Source organism: Salvia miltiorrhiza, chromosome 8 (genome assembly GCF_028751815.1).
Source record: "Salvia miltiorrhiza cultivar Shanhuang (shh) chromosome 8, IMPLAD_Smil_shh, whole genome shotgun sequence".
NCBI lineage: Eukaryota > Viridiplantae > Streptophyta > Magnoliopsida > Lamiales > Lamiaceae > Salvia > Salvia miltiorrhiza.
Genome location: NC_080394.1, coordinates 15,832,910 through 15,856,938, shown reverse-complemented (window position 1 = coordinate 15,856,938; position 24,029 = coordinate 15,832,910). Strand labels below are relative to the sequence as shown.

At 38.7% G+C, this 24,029-nt stretch overlaps 4 protein-coding genes across 6 annotated transcripts; 1 reads left to right on the top strand and 3 right to left on the bottom strand.

The window, feature by feature from the left end:
- Nucleotides 1-1,222: 1,222 nt before the first annotated feature.
- On the bottom strand, nucleotides 1,223-10,340 carry LOC131001391 (protein CELLULOSE SYNTHASE INTERACTIVE 1-like). Its single transcript, XM_057927772.1, has 8 exons — nucleotides 10,049-10,340; nucleotides 9,446-9,570; nucleotides 8,747-8,820; nucleotides 5,208-8,247; nucleotides 2,547-5,091; nucleotides 2,008-2,462; nucleotides 1,815-1,931; nucleotides 1,223-1,711 (listed from the first exon to the last, which is right to left on the bottom strand). The coding sequence occupies exons 2-8, from the start codon at nucleotides 9,446-9,448 to the stop codon at nucleotides 1,553-1,555; spliced, it is 6,393 nt and encodes a 2,130-aa protein (XP_057783755.1). The 5' UTR covers nucleotides 9,449-9,570; nucleotides 10,049-10,340; the 3' UTR covers nucleotides 1,223-1,552.
- A 1,160-nt stretch (nucleotides 10,341-11,500) lies between these two features.
- On the bottom strand, nucleotides 11,501-16,382 carry LOC131001390 (MICOS complex subunit MIC60, mitochondrial-like). Of its 2 annotated transcripts, none has more exons than XM_057927770.1 (12): nucleotides 16,112-16,382; nucleotides 15,925-15,988; nucleotides 14,713-15,408; nucleotides 14,503-14,607; nucleotides 14,228-14,383; nucleotides 13,978-14,055; nucleotides 13,419-13,511; nucleotides 13,198-13,317; nucleotides 13,023-13,100; nucleotides 12,427-12,606; nucleotides 12,130-12,231; nucleotides 11,501-12,042 (listed from the first exon to the last, which is right to left on the bottom strand). In XM_057927770.1, the coding sequence occupies exons 1-12, from the start codon at nucleotides 16,120-16,122 to the stop codon at nucleotides 11,809-11,811; spliced, it is 1,917 nt and encodes a 638-aa protein (XP_057783753.1). In that variant the 5' UTR covers nucleotides 16,123-16,382; the 3' UTR covers nucleotides 11,501-11,808. The 2 variants fall into 2 exon arrangements, with proteins under 2 accessions (XP_057783753.1, XP_057783754.1); XM_057927771.1 differs by lacking the exon at nucleotides 16,112-16,382 and adding an exon at nucleotides 15,649-15,700 and having other exon boundaries at nucleotides 15,925-15,987.
- Nucleotides 16,383-17,867: 1,485 nt separating this feature from the next.
- On the bottom strand, nucleotides 17,868-19,486 carry LOC130998120 (uncharacterized). Its single transcript, XM_057923554.1, has 2 exons — nucleotides 18,680-19,486; nucleotides 17,868-18,464 (listed from the first exon to the last, which is right to left on the bottom strand). Exons 1-2 carry the CDS (start codon nucleotides 19,484-19,486, stop codon nucleotides 17,868-17,870), a joined length of 1,404 nt encoding a protein of 467 aa, XP_057779537.1.
- Nucleotides 19,487-19,968: 482 nt separating this feature from the next.
- Nucleotides 19,969-22,743, top strand: LOC131001389 (uncharacterized). Of its 2 annotated transcripts, none has more exons than XM_057927769.1 (10): nucleotides 19,969-20,283; nucleotides 20,372-20,406; nucleotides 20,563-20,615; nucleotides 20,732-20,801; nucleotides 20,904-20,940; nucleotides 21,489-21,625; nucleotides 21,846-21,936; nucleotides 22,111-22,182; nucleotides 22,305-22,423; nucleotides 22,544-22,743. In XM_057927769.1, exons 1-10 carry the CDS (start codon nucleotides 20,195-20,197, stop codon nucleotides 22,666-22,668), a joined length of 828 nt encoding a protein of 275 aa, XP_057783752.1. In that variant the 5' UTR covers nucleotides 19,969-20,194; the 3' UTR covers nucleotides 22,669-22,743. The 2 variants fall into 2 exon arrangements, with proteins under 2 accessions (XP_057783752.1, XP_057783751.1); XM_057927768.1 differs by having other exon boundaries at nucleotides 20,560-20,615.
- The last annotated feature ends 1,286 nt before the right edge of the window (nucleotides 22,744-24,029 follow it).

Here is a 24,029-nt window from a genome sequence, read left to right as displayed (position 1 = left end):
ATTTTGATTGTTGATTTAGAGGAATTGATGTATTTTGATGGTAGATTGAGTTGTTGTATTTTGGTGTTGTACATTAATTTGATTGAGCTGTATAATTGTTTTTTTACTGTTCTTAAATTCACAACCAAATTTATGAATTCACAATTTAATTTTCTTGAATTCACGACCACATTTATGAATTCACAACCAAATCTATAAATTCACAATCAAAATAAATTACAGTTTTAATTGTGAATTCAAACTTTAAAAACTCAAATTCACAACTACTTGAATTCACAACCAAAATAAATTATAGCTGTGAATTAAATTCAGGTTGTGAATTCGACTGATTGTGAATTCACAACCAACATAAATCTGGTTGTGAATTAAATTTTGGTTGTGAATTCATTTGTTGTGAATTCACAACCAAAAAAATTCTAGTTGTGAATTAAATTTTGGTTGTGAATTAAATTTTGGATGTGAATTCGACTAGTTCTGAATTCACAAACAAAAAATTCTGGTTGTGAATTCTCAATTCACAACTAGTGTGAATTCACAACCAAAAAATTTTGGTTGTGAATTCACACTGGTTGTGAATTGCGGGATTTTTTAAAGGGGTGATGTAAAGTGGCCATTTTTTTAATTTTTAATGTGGAAGGGTATTTTGGTAACAGTGGCCATTTTTTAATATTTTTATCTTAGTGGACAATTTTTAATTTTACAATATAAAAGTGGCCATTTTAAAAATCCACTCTTTTGTGAGACCTCTTCTCTAATCATCAAATACACAATTTTCTATATTTTATATTGCTTGGAGCGATATACTACATTTTTAGAGTTAATATGTTTCCGTTTTATAAGATAAAAAAAGTAATCTACTTTGATAGCATTACGTCTCATTCGATATATAGATCGTTTTGACTTGAGTATTAAGTACTGGACGACACGATTTTTTTTTTTTTAAGTGAATAATAATTGATAATAATGAGTATTATTGTGAATAAAATTTGGATCTCACTATTGTTCTGAATTTTCTTTATTTCTTATTTTTATTTTTTTATATTTAACTTAAATATATTCAACTAAAATTATATTTTTATTTAAAAAATATAAAAATATTCATGTGGATTGCATGAATGTAAATGCTAGTAGTTTGTTGTAACTCCTCATGAAGATGTTTTGGGGGCGGAGGAAGTAATATATATTCAACTTTGTGATATCATGATAGGTATCATGTAAAAAATAAGAAAAGCAAATTCAACAGCAGTATTATATATGAATTCGACTCAATTTGTTTATCCCAAGCAAGAGCACAATTACATTATCTTGCCTCAAATTTCAAATAAAGTACAACTTAACAAAAATCTAAAAAGTAAAATAAAAAAAGATCTCACTTAAACAATAAAAACGACTCAAATTACAAACAAACAGCCGTTTGGCACAGGAGGAATTGCTGCAAAAGATTGCCAAAAACTATATACACTAACACGATAAATTATCACAAACGGAAAAAAAAATAAAGAGCAAAATCTGTATCTTTTTGTGCATCTGTTTTCACTTTGAAGTAAATTTGCTAGTTTACCTCAGCTTGGGGCTTGTTAGACCATTGGAATTCTATTTCCAGATTCCTCGACGGCCCGCTTTTGCTCTCCGGCAGCAGCGTGTACTCGCCCGCAACTGCGCCTAGCATCACCACACGATCAATCTGGATGGTTACCTTCCCGAATGAGCTCTGCAGTTAAAGAAGTAGACCCAATAAGAGTAGGTAGGGAAACACGGTGGAATCGACTGAACACAGAGTTTTTGTGTAAATCTTGTCACTAGAACTCATTTACCTTTCCCATCTTGCTCTTGTTCTTGCATGAAATGTGAAGCTTCTGGCCTTTGGGAGGACTCTCGAACGACCACGAGAAGCTCTCATCCCACTCTGGATTAGGGCCGGTTGATACAACCTAGAGCAAAGGACAGTTGGAGTAAAACAGAGCAAGAGCATGAAACGAACGTTTGGTGACGAGTGTAAATTCATACCTTGGTTTGCCGAGGGGGTGTGTTTCCGAGGGTTAGCTTGCAGTATACGCTAGCATTCCCAACGGATTGCCTCATGTTGCTGCCTCGCTTGATTATTACCACTAGTGTGCCTGGCAAACACTGCAGCAAAAACTCAGCTTTCTCCTGAAACCGTGGTGGTCCCGATTGAATCAAGTACTGTAGAAGGGGTATTGCATCTGCAGCAGCAATGGATTGCGCTCGAGAAACTTCAGCTGGACACGCCGACCATGCTTGCCTAAGAAGAAATAGTGCGTCCAAGGCAGCCTCTTGAGTTGCCTCTGAGGTAGTCTTGAGAGAAGCGACCAGATGAGGAATGCTTAGTGTTGCTGGCTCCGTTGCTCTAAGGCGGGGGAAGTTGCCAAAAAGTGCATTTAGAGCCTTCAGATACTCTTCATTTACTGTGCCAGTAGCCCATAAGTCTTTCTCGATTGCAGCTAGAGGAACAGTGAAAAAATTAGGTCTTTCATCAACAAGATATTAAAACTTAAGCTAGCTGGAATGAGGGAGGTGAATTTTACCTGTTATAGCTCTCACAGTTTCGCTTGAGGCGTATTCTTGAATGGTGTTGTTAGAGAAAAGAAGTTTGACAAACATAGCTGCCTGGATTGACGTTTCAGGGTCGCTAGAGCTGATTAGATCGAGCACAACCTGAACGCCACCAGCTTCTGCAACAGCCCTCTTGTTTGATCGGCTGTACATAACCAGGTTCTGCAAAGCACATATAGCTACTACTTTCATTTCCTCTGTAGGTTGATCTTCGAGGAGATTCACCAATGCACGACAGGCTGAAACAGCATCCGCTGTTCGGGCAAGAGCCTCGTTCTGGAATAGGTCACCCAGAGCAAGGGTGGCGAGTAACCTCGCCTGCTGACCTTGGGTTTGAGGATCCAAAAGGTATTGGGACAATGGCAAGATTGCAGATTTGGTAACTTTAGATTCCCTGATTTTCACGTTGTTCAGTAACACCTCGAGTAGTCTGGCAGCTGTTTCCTCACACTGATGACTTCTAAGAAGGTCCAGAAGCGCCTCGATTGCCCCACTTTCAGCCATTGCTTCAGCACTTGTAGAGTCGTCACTCTCCAACACGAGAAGAGCACTCAGAGCACCAACGACAGTACTCTCTGTTCCTGAACGCAGCAACCTGACCAGCACTGCAACGGGAACTTCCAAATAGAACTCCGAACTAAATTGCAGGATGCTAGATAACACAGAAGCAGCACACTCCCACAAAGCATGAGGGAGAAGAGGATCTGACTGGAGTATAACATTTGATAGCTGGCCTACACCACCTTCTTTTGCAATTTCATTTGGCCATATTGTTGAAACATTAACGAGAGCACGAACAGCTCTCTGTTGCAAAATAGGAATGCCGGAACCAAGAATGCGTACCAGCGGAGGGATTACTTGCTGTGTTAGAGGATCTTTCTGAAGATGTTCCTCCATTAGCAAGTGGGAGAGAAGCTCTGCTGCTAACTGTCGCACTGCTGAAGCCGGAGAGTCAAGCAAAGGCAGAAGGGGTTCAATGGCTTGTTGTGATGTAAGGGTATAATCCGCACGGCATTGTGGATGCTCAAGAATATTAACAAGAACCTGCAATGCGCTGTGTTGTCCATCAGGTCCAAACTCCGATCTTGTCAGCAACAGGAACAGAGGCTCGACCACTTTTGCTGCGGAAGGACCTTTTGCAATGCTTGCATTGTTTGTTAGTATTCTAAGCAATTCAGAAAATGCAGCACAGAGAAAATCAGGAGCTTCATGAAGTATATCAAGCACACACTCTATTACTCCAGCTTTCACCATTTCCATCTTACAGGCAGGCCTATCTTTACCTAATTTAACTAGAGCTCTTGATATAGCTTCATGAAGCAAATAGTTTCGACCGTATAGAAGGCCTACAAGGGGGATGACGGCACCATGGGCAGCAACAAGTTCTGCCAGCTGGTCATCATCAAGGAGCTTATCTAATGCACGGACAACAGAATTGTGAGCTGGACTATACTCAGAAACAAGCAGAGAAACCAACGGCTCAACACAGCGTGCTGCTGCTAAAGTGGATCGTATCCTAGTGTTGCCAAAAAGCACACAGCACAATTCAGCAGCATCTCCCTTCAGCTCCATAGAGTAATTCGACGAAAGGATCCTGCACAGCACGTCAACTGCATTCATCTCAACATCAGCAACTGCAAGGGCTTTCGATGGGTTTTCATTCAGCAGTCTGATCAAGGCAGCAATAGCAGCATGCTGTTCTTTCTCCAAACCTGTACTCAGAATTTCCACGAGAGGCTGAACAGCTTGCCTGGCAGATTCAGCATTCCTTACATGATCAGCAGAAAATAAGTTTTCCAATGCTTTAGCAGCACTATATCTTGCTGCTCTTCCACCCAAGCGCAAAACTGCTACAAGTTGACTGACTGCACCAAATGCAGATTCATGTCTCCTTATCTCAGCTGTGCTGAACATAATGCCCAGTAAATCTGTAGCAGCTTCCTCGTATGCATCTTGGGGGCCAAGAGAAAGATACTTTGTCAAGCCTTCCAAGGCCCCAGACTCTACCATGGCAATTTGATTTGTAGGGCAATCTGTAGCAAGCTGGATTAGAAGTCCCAGAGCAAGAAAAGGTGCTCCAGGACGTTCTGGAATAGGTTTAAGCAAATCCACTAATGCTGGTATAGCTTTCCGAGAAGTAGCGCCAAGCCTGATGTCATCTACCCTGAACAATCGCTCGAGGGCCACTTGATCAGGATAACTAACCAAAGCAAAGTCCTCTGCCAATTCCAAAAGGTCCTGTATATCAACATCAGCACAACCAAGCAAGGAAATGAGTCCTGCTGGTGCTCCTGAATTTGCAACCGAGAGAAGAGTCCCCCTGCTACCATTACAAACAAGACTTGCTACAGCTTGTGCAGCAAAATATCTGTTTGCTCCCTCTTCAGTCCTCAACAAACTAGCCAGTACAGGAATCACTTTCATAGTTGCATGAACACGTATGATATCTCGATCTTGGAACAATATTGCTAACAATAATGCACAAATCCATATGCTGCCATCCTCCTTATAATCAGCCTGAAGAAAAGAAGAAGAAAAAATCAGTGCAAGTTTTTTCAAGACTATGCCAGCAAGGTTGTGCATCAGAATCTAAGCCAACTAGTACACTCAAATGAATAAAATAAACCACATACCAGTATGTTGTGTGTAAAGGATTCAGAAATTTTTTCGGTGAGAACTTCAATTGCACCAGCCTCCATGATCTCAACTTTGCTTCTGTCATCACGACTAGCAAGGATAGAAAGAAGCCAAGTAGCGATATTCACACTACTGATGACTGACGTACTTTTCTCTTCACTTTCTTTTTCAATTATCCTGGAGATACTTATAATATCCTTGCTACCCTGATCGGCAGCAGGGGGAGACTCTGAAGAAGCTAACATTCCAACAAGAGCATGAATGAGTAATATACTCATATTAGATCCATTTAAATCTTCAACTACTCGTTGATAATTGACTTTCGCAGTGCAGACGAGCAGTGCAGCTCCTCCAATTTTGATCCTTGCATCTGAGGAACCGATCACCCTTCTTGTAATAGATGAAATGCATCCAGTGGCAGAGGCAATAGTATTCCCAAGAACTAGGGGCTGAGCCTGGGCGAGCCGAGATAATATTTCTATAGCCTTATCCTGTAACAATGGTGTGGCATCAGCAATACATGAGACTATTGGGGTAATGCCACTCGGATATTCAGCAAGAACGGTCCAAGCAGGTTTTACTTGCTCACCATCTCCTATGGATCTGGAGAGAAAAGCAAGTGCATCTAACGCCTCCGATGTAGCAACTGACCCACTGTCAGCAGTTTCGAGGAAAGAAACTATAGCAAGTACTGTTCCATTACGATTCACGCATTCAGTTAAAGAAGAATCAATCTGACGAGAACGAAGAAGACGGGCAATTGCCGCTGCTGCATGGATCTTGCCAGCATTTGAGCCTTCACGCAATACTGTAGTGGCAGGTAAAATAATTTCTTCTGAGATAGCTTTTTCTGAAGCTTCATTGTCTAAAAGGAGATTGGCCAAAGCACAAACTGCTTGCTCTGCCACGTGCAGTACTGAAGAGTTAGCAAGCACCACCAATGTAGGCAAAGCACCTCTAGCAAGAGCAGCCACATCACGGTTCTCTTTAACTGAGAGAAATATAGCAGCAAGGCACCTAGATACTTCTGCTAAGATGGTTTCAGATTCAGAGCTCAAAAGTTTCATGACCGATCCAAGAGTCTTAACAGCAATGTTAGTTTCACGCAAGTCTTTTCTGACATCAAAGATTCCAGCAAGAGCCAGTGCAGACCTTGCCTGAGTCTCTTCCTTGAGAGAGCTCAATATTTTTATCATTGTCTCAATTGCATCATTTGCTGCACTGCCTTCACGCACCATATCACTTAGAGGGGCCACACAGAGCAAGCTTTTTAATGCATCTAATACATAAATTTTGGACTCAGGCAAATCGCTGACTAGTAATGCAGTGAGTTGGCTGATAGTTGCTGTATCTGACTTGTGAATCAAATGATTTAAAGTCTTAGCAGCAATCTCCTTCCCATTGGGTCTTCCATTCTTCAATAGCCAGAGTAAAGCAGGAACGGCATCAGCACTTTCAACACAAGCACGTATATCCTCACTATGATTACAGAGGTTACCAAGGATTGTTGCAGAATCTTCTTTAGCCTTAGCAGACCCAGTTTCCAGAATTTGAACAAGTGGAGGTATACCACCAGCAGCAGTAATAGCCCATTTGCTATCATCATTTTCATGGGACAGAAGGCAGAGCAATGCAACAGCACACTCTTGTTGTTGTTCCGATGATAGACCAAGAAGAGATATTAAAAGTTGAATCCCTTCACGACCTTGAAGGGCCTGCCACAATGTACCCTCATTGTTGCAAAGAATAAGTAAAGATCTTATCAACTCTTCCTGAACTTCGTCTGTTGCCATTGTAATCAAACCTATAAGTAGCCTCTTTGCATCAGAATTTGCAAGTTTGCTTGCTAGTATTCCATTACCATACAAACTGGCAAGGGCTTCTATTGTGCGCTCCTGGATTAAAAAGGGCATCTGAGGTTTGAGCTGCTGTAACAATGTCTTCTCTACCTCTTCCGGATCTGATGCTCTAGCATATTCAGCTTTGCTATCATATATCATCAGGGCAGAAGCTAATGCACCCAGCGTGTCAGCTACTTGTGCAGGAGATGAACATGATTCGAGGCTTTGACCAAGACTTGAGATAACGTAAGACAAGCCACCAGATATATTTGCAAGAGCACACATTGCGTTCTCTTGCAAAGCTTGGGCAAACTCACCCTGCATAAATTCTTTAGAAGGAGCTATTGTAGCATTTATCAGAACAGGAATACCATTGGCATTAGCGATCTCCCGCCTGGCTTCTTTGCATTGTGCAGAAAGAGATTTAAGAGCAGATGCAGCTTCTGCTCTAAGTGGAGCTTCATTATCCGGCCCGAGTAGCTTGAGGAGCAGTTTAGTAGCTTCTGCAGCCAAGATTTTGGAACAAATAGATGCATCTTCCATCATCATGGATGCAAGGAGAAAGCACACATTTGCTTGAGTACTTGACTGGCCTGTTGTAAGCAACTTGACCAGTACATCAACCCCTCCAGCTTGTATTGTTGCTGGCCAAAATCCCTCGGTGCTGCTACAAAGATTCCGCAAAGCTCCTGTTAGTAAGTGATCGACCTCATTTCCTGCCTTAAGTCCCTTATCTAATTGCTGCCACAAGGCAGGGACAACCCCTTCTGTTGAAAATATTTTTGACCCGACATGATCCTTCGCACCACCTTGAGACACAGCATATATGGTCTTTGCTGCTGCAATTTGGCCTTCTCTCGAGTTTGACTTGAGAAGACCAAGCAATGGGGGAATACATCCACCAAGTAATACTTTGACTCGTAGTTCATTCTCTTTACAAAGAGAACCCAACACTACAGCAGACTGTATCTTTATCCCAAGTGATCCAGACCGAAGGAGAGAAACGAGAACTGGAACCGCTTGCGAATGTGATCCAACTGCACCAAAAGCATTTTCCCTTGTGTTGATTAACTCAAGTAATTGCCTCAAGCATTTCTCTTTTTCCTGTGATGATGAGGAACTCTGCCGCAATTGCTCAATACATTGTGCAACACTTGCTAATGTTCCATCTGGGTCCTCCATGCTACCTCGATCTCTGAAGGTAAATAAGTCTCATGACTATCAACAAAATTAAGCTAAATATAAACTGAAATGAAATCAAGCAGAAAAAATGAAGTAGATATGAAACTGATAATTCACTACAATAGCTATGGAAATAACAATATTCCTAGACTAAAATTTATATAAAAAAACAAAAAAAAACACTGCTGTTACTTACAAAAAATAAATTCAATAGGTTTAGGTAAAATAAAGCTTCAACAATGAAATGCCACACCATATATAGCCATTAGAAGAAGGTAATGACCTCAGATAACTTAGGGAGCTAATAAAGTTTAGATGAATTCTGCACTATCTCATTGACAACACATGGAGGGTCTTAACACGTATGTCTAGATTTCAGGAACAAGTGTCATCGCTAAGCAACAGCTCTCAGTTCAAAACACATACAATTATAAAAGATCAACCTTATTGAAAAAAATAAAAGATATGAAACTTAATTCTGTGCATGAGTCAAAATAAAGCAACTGGCTAACCTTGAACCCATTTTCATGAGTGCATGGGGGGTAGGAGGTTCTGAGTCATGAGGTCTACCTTCCCCATTTCTCTCCTACAACAGAAAATTAAAAAAAACAGCTCAAACTAATGTTAACAGATAGCCCTGAAAATGGACACTTTAGGAAATGGAGCAGGACTACACAACCAAGCAAAATCATGACATGATAGCACATATGCAACCTTACAAATGATATAATGCTTTTCGTTTAGAAGAAAGCAGCACGAGGATTGGTAAATATACAAACTAAAAGAATATATATTTTAACAAGGCATTCAGGATCTCATCTTAATCTTTTAAGGAACCAGAGTGGTTAACTCAAAGTAGAGAATACATGCAACAGATTAATATTGGAAATCAGGATTTTCAGGAACATGCTCTCATAGCTGAGAGGTAAGAAACTAATAATCTCCTTCATAAATTAACATTATAAAAAGAAATGAAGATGTAACTACTTAAGGATGAGTCATTGATCTCTTTGATACCAATCTGAATAACATGCAGAGCAGAATTAATCTCAAACAGGAGAAACCTCATTATGAGTAGTGCATGTGATCTAAACACTACAAATAGAATCAGAAATAATTCATTCGGATCCAGACAGTTCAGCAGATTTCAAGATTTAACTGCAGAGACAGTCGTAGACAAACAAAAAACTAGTTAAGGTAAACAAGTTTACCATGTCATTAGAGGGAATGCTACCATTAGGAGCAGCGACCCTCCAAGCTATTGTAGCCGCCAGCTTTTCTGCGATTCTGAAGCCTTCACTTCAGATCCGGATTGCCCCCTCACAGCAGCAGCGTCCTGTTCAAATCACAAGTCAGCCGCAGCACATTTAAAGCTAACTAGACTAAATCAAACACAACTATAATCTATTAGTGAACTTCGTTTGATAGCAGAAATGTCAGTAATCTGAATGTGAAATCCAACTGAAACGCCCCCCACTAAAAAATAATCATCTTGCCTCATGTTAATTTCACAGAAAGTTGCATCCATTTGAATTGATGACTAAAAAATTGTATCATCATCACTTGTGGAGAGAGAGAGAGAAAGAACTTTCAATTGAATCAATCATACGAAATAAGCAATAAAGCAAATCCTATAGAATTTCAACTAAAATGGTTTGAGAAATCATCGGATCAAATACATCCATGTAGAGAAGCTGACAACTTTCACGCAAAAACAGTAAATCCAGATCACATACTGCGAACCGACCGGCAAATTCTCCATGGATTTAAAACCAAATGTGAGAAACAATAAGATCTAGCAGATGTGGAGAAACCTTTTACTAGATTCAGCGGAATCGCATTAAGATTTCCTTCTTCAACAATGTTGGTGAGCTTCTACAAATGTAGAGCGAGAATGGTGAGATGGAATCTGCTCTATCCCTCTCTTTTAGCAACTCTCTCCTCGCTCTCTCTCTCTCTTTCTAAAATGAAATCAAATCGAGAGTTTCGTAGCTGACACGCGAGGAGAATAGATTGCTTAGAGAGAGAAAGAGAGTGTATTGTGATGTGTCTGTATGTAATGTATATGTGAGAGAAGAAGAGTGACAGTGTGTGTGGAAGAGAGAGAGAGAGAGAGAGAGAGAGAGAGAGAGAGCTGTGCTGGGATGGGGTGGCGGACCACCGACAGCTTTAGCGACCGCGGCTGCAGCTTCGGCTCAGCTCGGCTCTCTGCCGTTAGCTGAATACTAAGTAAAAATTATTGTGTTAATAGGCAAAAAAAAACCCTATTCCTTAGATTGTACGTTAAAAATATCCTACTTTATAATTAAGTATTTTATACCCAAATTCAAATAATGAACATATTTTATCTTTTTGATGTTGATGAGTTTGCTTGATTTTTTGTGAAAGTTTTAAACATTTGATCGATTTGACAGCTATATATATATATATATATATATGGTGTGGTTCTAGAGATAACTACATTATTTGTGAGAACCATCAAATCTAATGCATCCATAGTAAAAATTAATGCATTCGCTGTTAAAATTAATGCATTAAAAAAAATTGTTCCCTTTAGGATTCGAACCCACGTTCTGCATTCATCCAACAAGATGATGCATCCACCATAGATCTTGATAATCGGATGACTGAAAGTGGTTATTTCTTTATATATATATATATATATATATATATACATATATAATATTTGCTATAGTCTATAGAAGTATGTACAAATTAAATTATTTTCTCATTACAATTTCGTTCAAGCTATTTACTCTATGATTGAACATCTCTCTCTCTCTCTCTCTCTGCCTCATGCAAGGCACATAACATAAGATACACCTAATAAGGATGGTGGCGAACAATAATTAATTAATAAATTAATGAATTTCAGTTTTGACAGACCATGTTCCATTTATTTGTCTCAATTATAAGTAATCTTGAATCCCACATGCAGTTAAGAAGTCCATATCCAAACCAACATGCCAATCATCTTACAAAATTACAAGAAACGTAAAACATTATTAAGGAGAATAAATTATTTCCAAATTTCACGGACCCCACTATTCCTTGAGAATTAGCAAAAGAGCCCTCTAATTGGTTTACACAATAAAAACATCATTTATTTACGTGTAGCGTGAATATTATTGTCGTCTTACTTGAGATTTGATTTCAATTATCCCGAGTTTTGATATCCCAAGTTTTGAAAATTAGCAAAGATTAGGTTAGGTATGACATCCAAATTCCAAACCACAGGAAATAGGAAATGGTAGGCCAGCAATGAGTTACAAGAATCGTATTGCTATCGAAACTCGAAAATTCCACGCCCCACAATTTTTCAGAAGGCGTTGACAGAGACAGTGTATGCCCCAAAGGATTCGAGGCTATAAATTTGAAATATTCTACATCACACGTCACAGTTAAGAAGCTCAGTTCATAGACTATAGTCTCTGGAAAAAACTTGAGGATTTTTATTTATCATGGCTCCGTACAACAGTATAACCACAGGAAAAGAAACCTCTGCATTTGGTTTTCAATTACTTTAGGGCGGAGACGAACCTGGTGGCTTCACAAAATTCAACTCGATGGTGGTTCATGTTAGGCTGATTGAAGTGGCGTAGGACTGCAAAACCGTCAAAGCTTGCTCTGTGATGGCTCTCTCTCTTGCTCGCCTGACCCAGTCGGTCACAACTTCTGCCGCCTGGCTGCCTCTAACCCCCTTCTCAAGAATGTCTGCAGCTTCACACAGTTTTCCTTGAGCTAACAGAATGTCGACTCTGTTTATGAGAGATTCGACTCCTTCACCCGACTCATCAGCCTCCTTAACCTGAACTCACAATGAAAATATTCATAGGCGTGAGGTTTTATTTTGTATTCTGAGGTAGGGTGCTGAGCTGCAAGGTAGAAAATGCACCTTTAACCACGATGCCACTTGAGCCAATGAATGTGACAATATCCCTCCGCCACCAGGTGGAATTAAACTGAAGTGCCTCAGAGTCCCCTTCATGGCATCAAACTGTAAAGACACGAAATATATAATGTAAATCTCTATGAAGACACACACGCGTGCACGCACAACGGGTGCATCTACAAGAAAACTAGGCAAAACGGGTAAAATTGACCCATCGGGAATCAAGTTAAACGAGGGTCTCTATCATCCAAAATTTCATAAGACGGAGAATTTGGTAGCAGACAGATAATTGCAACTTGCCTTGTGATTCAATTGGGACAGGGTATCTGTTCCATATTTTTTAGTGTCTTCAGGAAGTGAAGAGAGAACTAGAGGTATTAGTGAGTCTTTGTCAATGTCTTCAAGATGATCGCGAACAGTCTGTACTTCCTTTTCAATTGGCAACCCTTTGGATAGTGCATCCTCCAATGCCAATGCACCCTGCAACATAAGTGATTAAAGGAAAATCAGAATCAGTCAGACAGCCTACATATGAGTGCTCAGTCCAAAACCATGTCGTACCATCTAAGGAATCGAGAAACATTGGAATCACAATTACACACTGCATTGATTGCTGTGTTTACCCAATGAAAGTTTTGCATTCAAACTATCCACTTCTTCCCTCTCTCTCTCTCTCTCTCTCTCTCTCTCTCTCTCTCTCATGACTCACAATATATCAGCTCATACACTTACTCTAATAAAAAGTCTTACTTTTATCTTGAATGATGAACAAAGAGGTAAAGACTTGTTAGATCCATGTTCAGCTATGAAAATAACAGTCAATAAGCTAGGTGTAAAGATAGATTCAGGGTCACATCTAAAAGCATGTAGTAACTAATATGGAAATTAACACCTACCAGAGCAAGCTTGTGCGCAGAATGACTCTGGCGAGCTTCTTCAGAGCGTGCATAAAATGCCATGCACAAAGCATTTATCTGCACAGAACAGGAAGGGGTCCATAACTTGTACTTTAGCGTTTTTGGAATAGGCTTAATGACTCCACAAAGAAATCAACATTAGCAAGTATCATACATGAAGATTGGCTTCAGCCATTTTCTCAATCTGGGAAGCCTTCTCACTTGCAATTGCCGCAGCCAGTTCAGCTTTAGCCATATCTTGCATTTCCTTGAGTCTTTGTTCCATTTCCATTTCCTGCACAAGAAATTCCAGAAATTGAATCGGTAAGTTAAAAGAGTTGAATGAGTTATATTTTATAAAGTATTGCCTATAACATAATGTTGAATCGTTGATACCTTCTGCTCGAGTTCTGTTTTGAGCTGTTCTTCTAATTTTTCTTGAAGTGATTTGAGAGCAACAGCTGCTTTAACTCGTTCTTTTGTTAATTCCTGAGAATATTTCAAAAACGAACAAATTCAGTGGGCAGATAAATATTTTTGGTCCATACAGAACTGAGGAACCCCTATTATCTTTCTGGTTGAAATGCAGATATTCCACTTCCAAAAGTAGCAATTTTTTTCCAAGGTAATCCTCAGCTAGCTAAGGATGTGAATTCCTTATGATTTTCAAGCACAACATGCAAGTAAAAACAAGATACAAAGATTTCTCACTTTCTAAGTACTCAAAGGTCGGGCCATTGTGGACAGAGTAGATGGGAGAAAAGGAAAATGGAAAACCTGGGTATATTTATACACATGCATTATTACACAATGAATCAGGAGATCTAAGGAAAAAAATGCTATCACTAAATTTTCCACCAGATTGATAGTGACAAATGATGCAATGAAGATTGAAGCAAAGATATTAGGCAAACCAAATTACATTCCATTGGAGCGCAAAGGAAGAAGTTAGAACCTTATCCAAAATGGCTTCCCTCTCAGCATACATGAGTTCCCTGACCCTTGCATCCTTAAGTTCCTTTTCATATTTCTCCTGAAGAGTTGATGAACATGTTATGTGAAACTTATAAGCCTGATATACAACTCATGTCAACTAATGTAATGACATCTCGAGATAAATCCTCACAATAAGGCATTAGCCACAATGCAACTGAAAAGCAAAACTTTAATAAATTACAGGAGAGTGTGTGTGTGTGTCTCCAAACCTTCATAGCTCTCTTCTCTTCTGTGAAAGAACGAGCATCCATCTCTGCTTGTCTTTCCTCAGCAGCATGTATGGCTTGCAAGAAGTCAATAATCAGTTTTCCATCATTTGTTATGTAACCACCACCGCGGGCATCTTCTGCTGTGGAGCTAGTATCCTTCAATATCAGACATAAAAAGTATATAAGAGAAAAGATCATTCTTTTGATAATAATGAAGATATTGCTTAATATCAACAACTAAATTCTTCTTAATAACTATTTCAGGAAATACCGACCTTATGATTGTTGGATGAAGATGAAGCAAATTCTTCAGAATTGTCACTTAAAAGATAATCGCCGAGGAGGGAATCAGATTTTTGCAATATATCGCCCTGGACAACCTAGCAAAAGTTGCATCACACGAAATCTTGAATGATCCGCCCAGCAAACAATAACTGAAAACAGCCAAGTGAAATTTAACCTTGCCTCGGAAGCTAAAACTTTACCTCTTGTATGTTGTCGGTTGTGGTTGGCTCTCTTTGTACAGACTTTATTTCAGTGTCAGGAAAAGTATTTTCAGCTGAAGTAACAGTGGTTGTGGTCTCAATTGCCTTGTGCTGTGGCTCATCAGCTCCCAACCCCCCGCCCTTCAGATCAAAACTTTCTTCAGCTGGTTTACCAGTTTCATCATCAGATGAAAAGCTGCTCTGAGGAACACTAGGAATATCTCTCCGTTCAACGTGATCGACATTCACTGGTGTCTGAACAGTAGCAACTTTTTCTTGAAAACTTTTATCTTCTTCAGTTTTAATCGAGTCTGCATGTGTTTCAGTATCTTGCTTGGCATGGTCTACAAGGGTACTTGATTCACCTGATTGCCCTGAGCTGCTCCCAGAAATTATGGTACTAAATCCACTAGGTTGATTGTATGTGCCTTTTTGTCCTGGAAATGCCTCTGTAGCCTTATCACCAATCCCAGCATTGGTGTATTCCCTGATGCTTTCCTTCTGCCTCCCAATATACTCATCAAGAGCACCATAATAGTACGCAGCCAGGAGAACAGAACCCAATGCAAGGCCTCCAGCGAGAATCTTTGGTACACGACTCTGAGGTTCAGGGACGTTGCTTCCTGGATCAAGCTTTTTTGGTCCATTTTTCTGAGAAACAGAAAATGCCCTTCTGGAAGAAAGATATGAAGGTATCTGCATATTAAATCAATTTTCAGAAGAGAACAACAACTTGAATCATCTCACTTGTAACTGCAGTGGTCCATATACACACGCCCAATATAAATACCAGGTATAAATTTTGGAGACTTCAGGAAAGAAGCAAACCAAAGAAACCCAGCACCAAGACAATCTTTATTAATTCAAGTTTTTCTTTCTCATCTTCACCAAAAACAAAACCATATGTCATTGCATTTTCTTACTTATGCAGCACACCTTCCAATACATCGCATCAAAGCTATTCTCTCCAATATACTTTCATCAGAAACTGCAAAAACATTACCGAATCATAAAATTTGATTTTCTTTCTTTTCAAATTTACATAACATAGTAGAAGAAAATCAGCATTTCCCAATCCAATTCAATAATCTAAAGAACATTGCATTTTGTATAATTCACAATGATGCAGCAGAATAATAATATTTCACTAATTATTCGTACACATCAGTCCAGGCGCGTACACAAAGTTATACAAACAAAATGAATTAGCACCTGAGTTGTAGCTCGCAATGGAAGCCTACTGAGTGAACTACGAGATGCGAGCTGTAGAAGTGACCTGCAAAATCATTGCCCAACAAAAATTACCAATAGAAATAAATAAACAAAAACCCTTGATACAAGATTAATCGGATATATAAAAAATCCATGCGTTTCATATATTTAGTGAATCATATGATACCTGCGTAACATTGCGAAATTGGATTCTGAAATTCAGCAGTGCGTTGAAGAAGATTTATTCTGTATTTATAGTCTTGAAGAAAATTGCAGACCCGTAAGAAGAGGCGAAAAATTTGAAGGGAAAAATAGTCGAAGCTAGGTGGAGATGAGTTGTTAAACAAGACAACACGATTTTTCCCTTTTGATTATTATTTCTCTTTTTTTTTCAAGGTTCGTTTTGTTTTTGAACTCCAATACTTTTCTTATCTGCTTTATAATTGAGATATATACAAGTACTCCCTCCGTCCCGCTATTCAAGTCCCATTTTCTTTTTTGGGTTGTCCCACCGATAATGTCTCGTTTCCTAAAAAGGAAATAATAAGGGGATGTTTAACATTAATTGAGATCACTAATTATCACACTAATTAAACTCTCACCTACCGGACTTCAACCCCCCCATTTAATTTTCTCCTATTTTCTCTCCATTTGAGTCCGCCGCATACAGAAACCCTAAAACTACTCTCTCTCTCTCGAATCGCGATCGGCGCTCTGCCTCTCCGATTCTCCGACGCTCCGCCGTCGACTTTCTTGGGTTTCAGCCGCCGCTCCTCTACATTCGTCTCTCACCTTCAATTGCTCTGACCCATTTGAATCCATGTGATTTAATCCGTCAAAATCTGAAGCTCTCTCTCTCTCGCTTTCTATTTCGTCGCCTTTGGTCGAAATCTGATTGTTCTGAGGGATTCCACCGATTCCACCGATTCAATGCCGAAATCAAACGCAGAGAAGTCCGATTTCGCATGGATGGTTGAGTTGGAGACTTGGATCCAATTGTTGGTGATTGAAGATGGATGCAAAGGTTGGCGTCGCCGGGCTGAGATCCATGAAGGTAAAGTGATTTCGTCTACACCTAGTTCTTCCTCCGGTGATGTATCGGTTTCATCTGGAAACCCTAATTCTTACCCTGATTCTTTTTTTCTGTGTGAGGAAAACTGGCAACACAGGGATATGTCTGATGATGTGTTGTTGATGTTGAAAAGCATGCTCCCTGATTTTTTTCTGGTGAGATCTACCCTAATCTTCATTTACAACTACTGGTGCTTTTAGATCTCGTGTGGGATTTGGTTTGGTTTAGGAAGTTGCATGTGGGATTTTGCAGTGTTAGTCATATGTGGTATGTGTGGTCCATTGGTCTGAAATGATGATTGATGCTCAACTTTATACGTCCCTACTTGGTTTGGTCCAATGATCTATGATTAAATGGCATTATTTTGACTATGAGTGCATCCTGATTCTTACTTGTTCCCCTGTTCTTACTGGCTTGTGTGGTCCAGTTGTTCTAGTTTATGTGTTGGATGTGTGGTGTTGTTTATGTGTGGCTGTTGGTTAGGTGTGGTTGAATTGGTGTTATTAAGTGGCTGTTGATTGATGGTGTTATTGATTGGTTGCTGAAACTGATGGTGTTGGGTGGCTGCTGTTGTTTGATTTGGTGTTATTGGTTTGGTTGTTGAAACTGATGGTGTTGGGTGGCTGCTGTTGTTTGATTTGGTGTTATTGGTTTGTGCAGTCAATCAAAGCATTATAGCATCACATTATAGCATTATAACATCCACATCATTCTTCATACATTTACAAAATAGAAACCTTTCTACTGCAGTCTTGGAATATGCAGACTGCAATCACAACATTCATTTACAAAAAAAAACCTTTCATCACAGGTTGCATCTACAAAAAAGTTTAGCATCATTTACAAAAAGTATCCACCTTGCACTCCCATATCACATAACTTCAGTTGATTGAATTTGAAGTTGATGCACCATCAACTCAACCTCATCTGTGCAACCTGCATTAACTCCCAAATTCTGCATTAGTGTATCACTAATTGACAATGCTCCATTGTCAATTAGGTAGGATATGCACTCCCTTACAAGTTCACTTGGAACTTGTAGATTCAAGGGTAGCATATCCTGCCTAATCAAAGCATCATTCCCTAAATGAGGGATCTTATAGTTATTCCTCCCCTTCACTTTCAGAATTTCCACCATACAGCTTTGCAAGCTTAAGAAAACTTTGTTTAAAGTAGTTGGGCTTAACTCATTGAATGAATTAATCACTGCATTCACTAGGCCATCCACATTTGTAGACATGGATTCAGTTTGGAGGCTTTGTATTGCCCTAAACCACCCCAAATCATTAATGTTTGTGTCTGGGGAGTTTGGTGGTTGATGCACCAAGTGAATATCAAAGCCATCAGCTGAAGCAACAGCCCTGAAATCAGGGTCTGAGTCTTGAATGTGAGGCCTAGCATTATCTTGCTGAATAAAGATGGTTTTGCTTGCATTGGCTGGCCACTTTGCTTTAATAGCAGGAATTATCTGTGTTTTTCCAAAAAAAAAACAATGAAACTAACTCAGCATTCATTATTAAACACCCACTGCATTACACCTTACAAAGCTGCTGTTGTGCATACAAACAGTCATACATACACAGTGCATTGCATGTCTCAAATCATATAAGCATACATAGAAATAAATTGAACTTGGAACATGTTATTGTTACATTTAGGGCATATCTCATTCACCCTATATACCTGGTATATCAGGCAGTCTTTCACCACTTGTTTGGTGATGCTTTGAATTGGCTTCCACTCCATAGTGCCTGCAGCCCTGTTCTTACTGTTCCTTTTTGCTGGAACAAGTTCAGTGAATGGAAAAATTCCAATTTTTTCATCAAACAAGCACTCACCATTAGCCCCAAACACTGGCCTACATACAGCACACATGAACATCACCTTGGTGATGAATTTCTTGTTCTTGCATGTCCTATGAGGTTCTATCTCCTCAGGAGTTAAGTAGAACCTTTGTGCACTTTTTGTGATGTAGAACCATTTCTCATCAATGTGGACTGTGTTGTGCATGCTTTTAAATGTCAAACTCCTCATAATCCTATCATATTCTAGAGCTTCTAAGGAAAACCGTAGCCTAAGTAACTTGTTTGGAGCTGTGAGATCAGGTTTTATTGCATTCGAATGAGCCCTGATCAGTCCAGATTTTGCCCATCTACCCACTGTGCTTTTACTGCATTTAACCCCACATGCAAGCTTTCTAATTGTTGATCTTTTTGACAAATCTAGGCTAGCAATTAACTGTAAATCCAGAGTTACAAGTTTTCTCCTTGGTCTCATTGTTTTCTTACTCACCGAACTCATTACCTCACCATTTGCTCTTCGTTCTTTTGCAGCTGCCCAAGTACGACTGATCGTCCGCCGGCAGCAGCTCCATCTTTGAACAGCAGCAGTAATCTTGCCTCGAGATGGCTTCCTATTTCGGCTTCCTTCAAGCAAAAACTCGATGATGGCAGCCCGCTCAAAGGATGAAAGATCCTTCATTCTAGCCATGTGGAGCAAAGTGTGGTGTTTTGAGTGTTTTTTGTTTTTGGGAGTTTAAATTAGTGATAGCAATCTGAAATTTGGGAAAATTGTGGGAAATTTGAATGTTGGCCAATTTTTAATGCTAAAGCTTCTTTTTCAACTGTCGCCAGTTTTTTGTGCACATGATTGATGTTTCAATTTTTTAAAGTTAATGCACTCCAATTAGTTAGGCAGATTTTCGAAGGAAATTGTCAACTTATGCCCATTAATTTTTAATTTAGGCAGGTAAAAATTTCATTAAACAAGCATAAAATTAATATAAATAAAATTACAGATTATATGAAAATAAATTAAAAAATTTAAGTCTTTTAATAATAATAAATTAGAAATAATTAGTGATTCCTTAAACACAAACTAAATCATGTGGACCACACTCTTAAATCATCTAATTTGCTTCTCCTTAATCTCCATGCCGAAAAGAAATGAGACTTGAATAGCGGGACGGATGGAGTAATATTTTAAAAACTAAATGATTTTTCTTTTTTTTGGGACTTATTAGGGTCAGATTGATATCCCTAAAGCTAACAAATCTTATTTTCAATTATTCTTTTCGAACACTCAAAGATTGTAGTAGTATCTTTTTTTCCTAAAAAGAAGAAAAGAAAAAAGATTGTAGTTTTATCGTATCCCCAAATTTAGAGCTGCTAAAGCCGAGCGATCCCAACAACGACGAACATGGGTCCTAACAAGCAGCAGAAACAGCGGCGATTCAAGAAAGACAACCACCGCCAACACGCCCACGGTCCGTCTCATCAGCTCGACAGGCAAGAGCGCATTTTACTTCAATACTTTTCCAACTTCAAACCTTAAAACTTTCATCATGTTTAATTGGGTGGCTTGAAAATTAATCAGGGATGCAGATGATGGGTCTTTGCCGACTGATCCAGGTACAGTATATGTACCTTCTTCCGCGAAATCTTCGGTTGTTGCGTTCTTTTTAATCATGCACCCCAAGTGTTTGATCAATTGCGCTAGAGTCGTTTCAGCTAAAGCATAGTTGAATTCGCATCGACTTATATTGAACTCTGTCATGGTTTCAGCAGCAGCTGAAGAGGAACAGGAGCAAAAAGTTCCTGCCATTCAGCTCGCCATGTGGGTTCGTCTCTCCTTCTCTCTCTCTAACAGTATACATATGACTGTGTGTGTGTGTGGGTTGAATCGTGGTTTGTGCATTGCTTCTATTGCTCTAAACTTATTGTTATGTGGATTCAGGATTTTGGGCAGTGCGATGCAAAGAGGTGCACTGGACGCAAGCTTGCAAGATTTGGATTTTTGAAAGAAAGTATCTGTGTTACTTCATTTTTGTCATCCTATTAAGAAAATACGTCCTGTGTTGCCTGAGTTATTTCTGCTGAACCATTTTATAACAATATTTTGCAGGAAATGCGGGTTGGTACTGGATTTGGAGGAATTGCTTTGAGGTAATTTTGCAGTTGCTCGTAACTATTATTGAAAAAAAATAATTTTATTTGGTTCGCATGTGATGTTTATGGTGTGGAAAACAAGAGGAATGGCTTGATTTCTTTCATCGTGGAGTTAGATTTTATTCCCTGACTCTGGAAATCTGCTACTGGTCTGTTAAAACTTAAAACCTAAAATACTTGTAGTGGGAAGAATAAGTAGAGACTAGAGAGCCATACACGTCAATTGAGAGCTCCCTCTTCAGTCATTTTTTGCATTAGCAATACTATTTTGTGAACTCTATGTCAAACATAGCTCTTACTCACTCTCCCAACTCATAGAGCTAGAACGTTATACGTTATGAACATGCCTCTTAACATTAGTGTGATAGTGCAGTACTTAGGTATCATGCTTTGGGAAGATTAGTTAGCTTAAGCTTGAGCTTTATCTGAATGTGATACTAAAAGATGATTTACATTTCCTTATTTGATCTACACTCGGTTTTCCTCCTAATCCATGTCATTGCTGGATTGCTTACATTGTTTCTGATTTTATTTCCATGTATCAGTCCGGTTGGAACACAATGCGTCTCCCAAGAGGATCTTGAATTAATAAAAAGGCGAGGCTTAGCTGTTGTTGATTGCTCGTGGGCACGCCTAAATGATGTGCCTTTCACCAAGCTGCGTTGTGCTGCTCCTCGTCTTTGTATGAATCTCAGTTTACTCTGACTTTCGGCAATCATTTGAAGTCTCATTTAATACTTACATGATTTGCATACATTTATATGCTTGTGGATTTAATTTGAACATAAACCATGGATGGAGCCTTACCAGTATGCGCAATTTAAGGGGATGTAAGAATTTCGAGCTGCAGTTCCTCTCTCCTCATAATTTGTGTTGACTTATTCATTTAATTTGAACTGCAGTACCTTGGTTGGTAGCAGCAAATCCAGTAAATTATGGCCGACCTTGTGAGCTTTCATGCGTTGAGGCACTAGCTGCAGCTTTGATAATATGGTACTAAACTCGAGCATTTATGTATCATTGGTTTAAATAGTCGCTAGAATTCTTCTATGACATCGTTAATGGTCATATTTTGTGAGTACACTTGAACATGAATTAAAGTTTAACAAATACAAGATCTGAAAATAGTGAAGCAGTTTATGATATTTCAGTCTTCGATTTGAACAGCGGAGAAGAAGAAACTGGAAATCTATTGCTCAGCAAATTCAAATGGGGTCACGCGTTCTTGTCTCTGAACAGGTAACTTTGGTCTACCCCCAATCTAGGGTCGTCGGTCATGTACATCTGCTGCATCTGGGAAAGCTATTAGGGTCTTCCTAAGTGTTTGGGACATGCAAACTGACCCCGTCTGATCTATACAGAGAACTTCTCAAGGCATATTCTGAATGCAAGAACGGCGCTGACATGATTGCTGTCCAAAACGATTGGCTTTCGCAGCAAAACTCACGACCTTCAGACGAACACCTAACTAAAGGACAAGGTATGAGAATCACAAACTGCATATCTTTTTTTTCAATTTGAAACAAGCTTACCAAGCCACACGTTTCACACTTGTTGGTGGAGATGATAAATTTGAGTAATTATGAGTTTCGTGTTACAGGAGAACGTTCTGGATCTAATAAGGACGAGGATGGGTCGTCCAGTGGCTCCGAGGACGGGCTTCCCCCGCTTGAAAGGAACATGAATCACTTGTACTTAGAGGAAAGTGATGAGGAAAGCGAGTGAACTACTTTATACTGCTTCTGAGAGGTGTTTTATCTAATATGAACGATATTTTGCAAGAAAAAGAAGTGTTTTTTACCCCTGAGCTTGCCTTAATGCCAACTTTCTGCTTTTATGCCTAGTAAATAAGCTCAGTTTGGCAGGTATCTTTGTAGCTTCATTTGGTCGATAGTTTTGCTCTCTCTCTCTCTCTCTCTCTCTCTCTCATGCCTAGTAAATAAGCATAGTTTTGCCGCTCTTGGTATCTCCTTTTAGTGCTCGTTTGGTTCAAGTAGAGAAATGGAAAGGGAATGAAATCAAATAAAGAAGTGGAATGGTAACAATAATCATTACTTTTATTGAGTGTTTGGTTTAACAATGGAAATGAATCATAAGGTAAGAGATTCCCTTTCTTTTGTTTTCCCTTTATTTTGAGGGGTAACAAATTGGGTGATTGAGTTACCCTTAAGTAAGGGTAATGATTATCTCATTACCCAAACCAAACAAATAAGTAATGGATTCAATTACTTGATTCTCTTTCCAACCTCTAAAAACATCCAACCATGGGCTTAGTCTGATAGTTTTGTGCTCTCTTTCTCATTTAGAGTGTTTTCTTGTCTCTAATTTTCTAGAGAAATTTATGTAGGGGAAATGGATTCAATTGAATGAAAAAATTGTTTGAGTTTCAATAACTATTGTCGCAAACAAAAGCAAAAATACTAGACGTCCAGTTTTGCAGGGCAATTCTTTATAGTGTTAATAGGTAAAAATTGCCCTTTGTTAGGTGTTATATGAAAAATGTTCATGTGTTTATGCTCAAATCTATATCTATATAATACTCCATAAAAGAGGAGTTATTTTTCATCAAATTTTCTCTCTTCTATAATCTTTATTCTATTTTGATTATTTAAAAAAAACGTAAATTCATGAAAACAAACTCAATATAAATATTAAATTAAATATCATGACAATATCCGAAGCGAATAAGTTATGATCGTTTATAATGTCAAATTTATTTTTTCTCTCTCATTTACTTTTAATGTTGAACATTATAATCTTTTTTCATATTGTTTTCATTTGTTGATGAAAAAAAATAAGTACATGTCATTTTTTTCCAAAAAGTTTATATGATTGTTTAATTATAATAATTTTAAATTTACATATATTAATAATTTTAATGCAATTAAGGAGAAGACAATTATATTGATTCATTTTAGAAATTTGAAAGTTTACATTTCTTCACAATAATGTTTATTTTTATTCATAAGAACTTTTACTTTTAGTTATTTTCACTCATTAATGCTTATATTCTTAATTATTTGGTCAAGTAATCATTGTCATAACAAAAAGTAATTATTGTTACAATGAAATGTAGTACAATATTT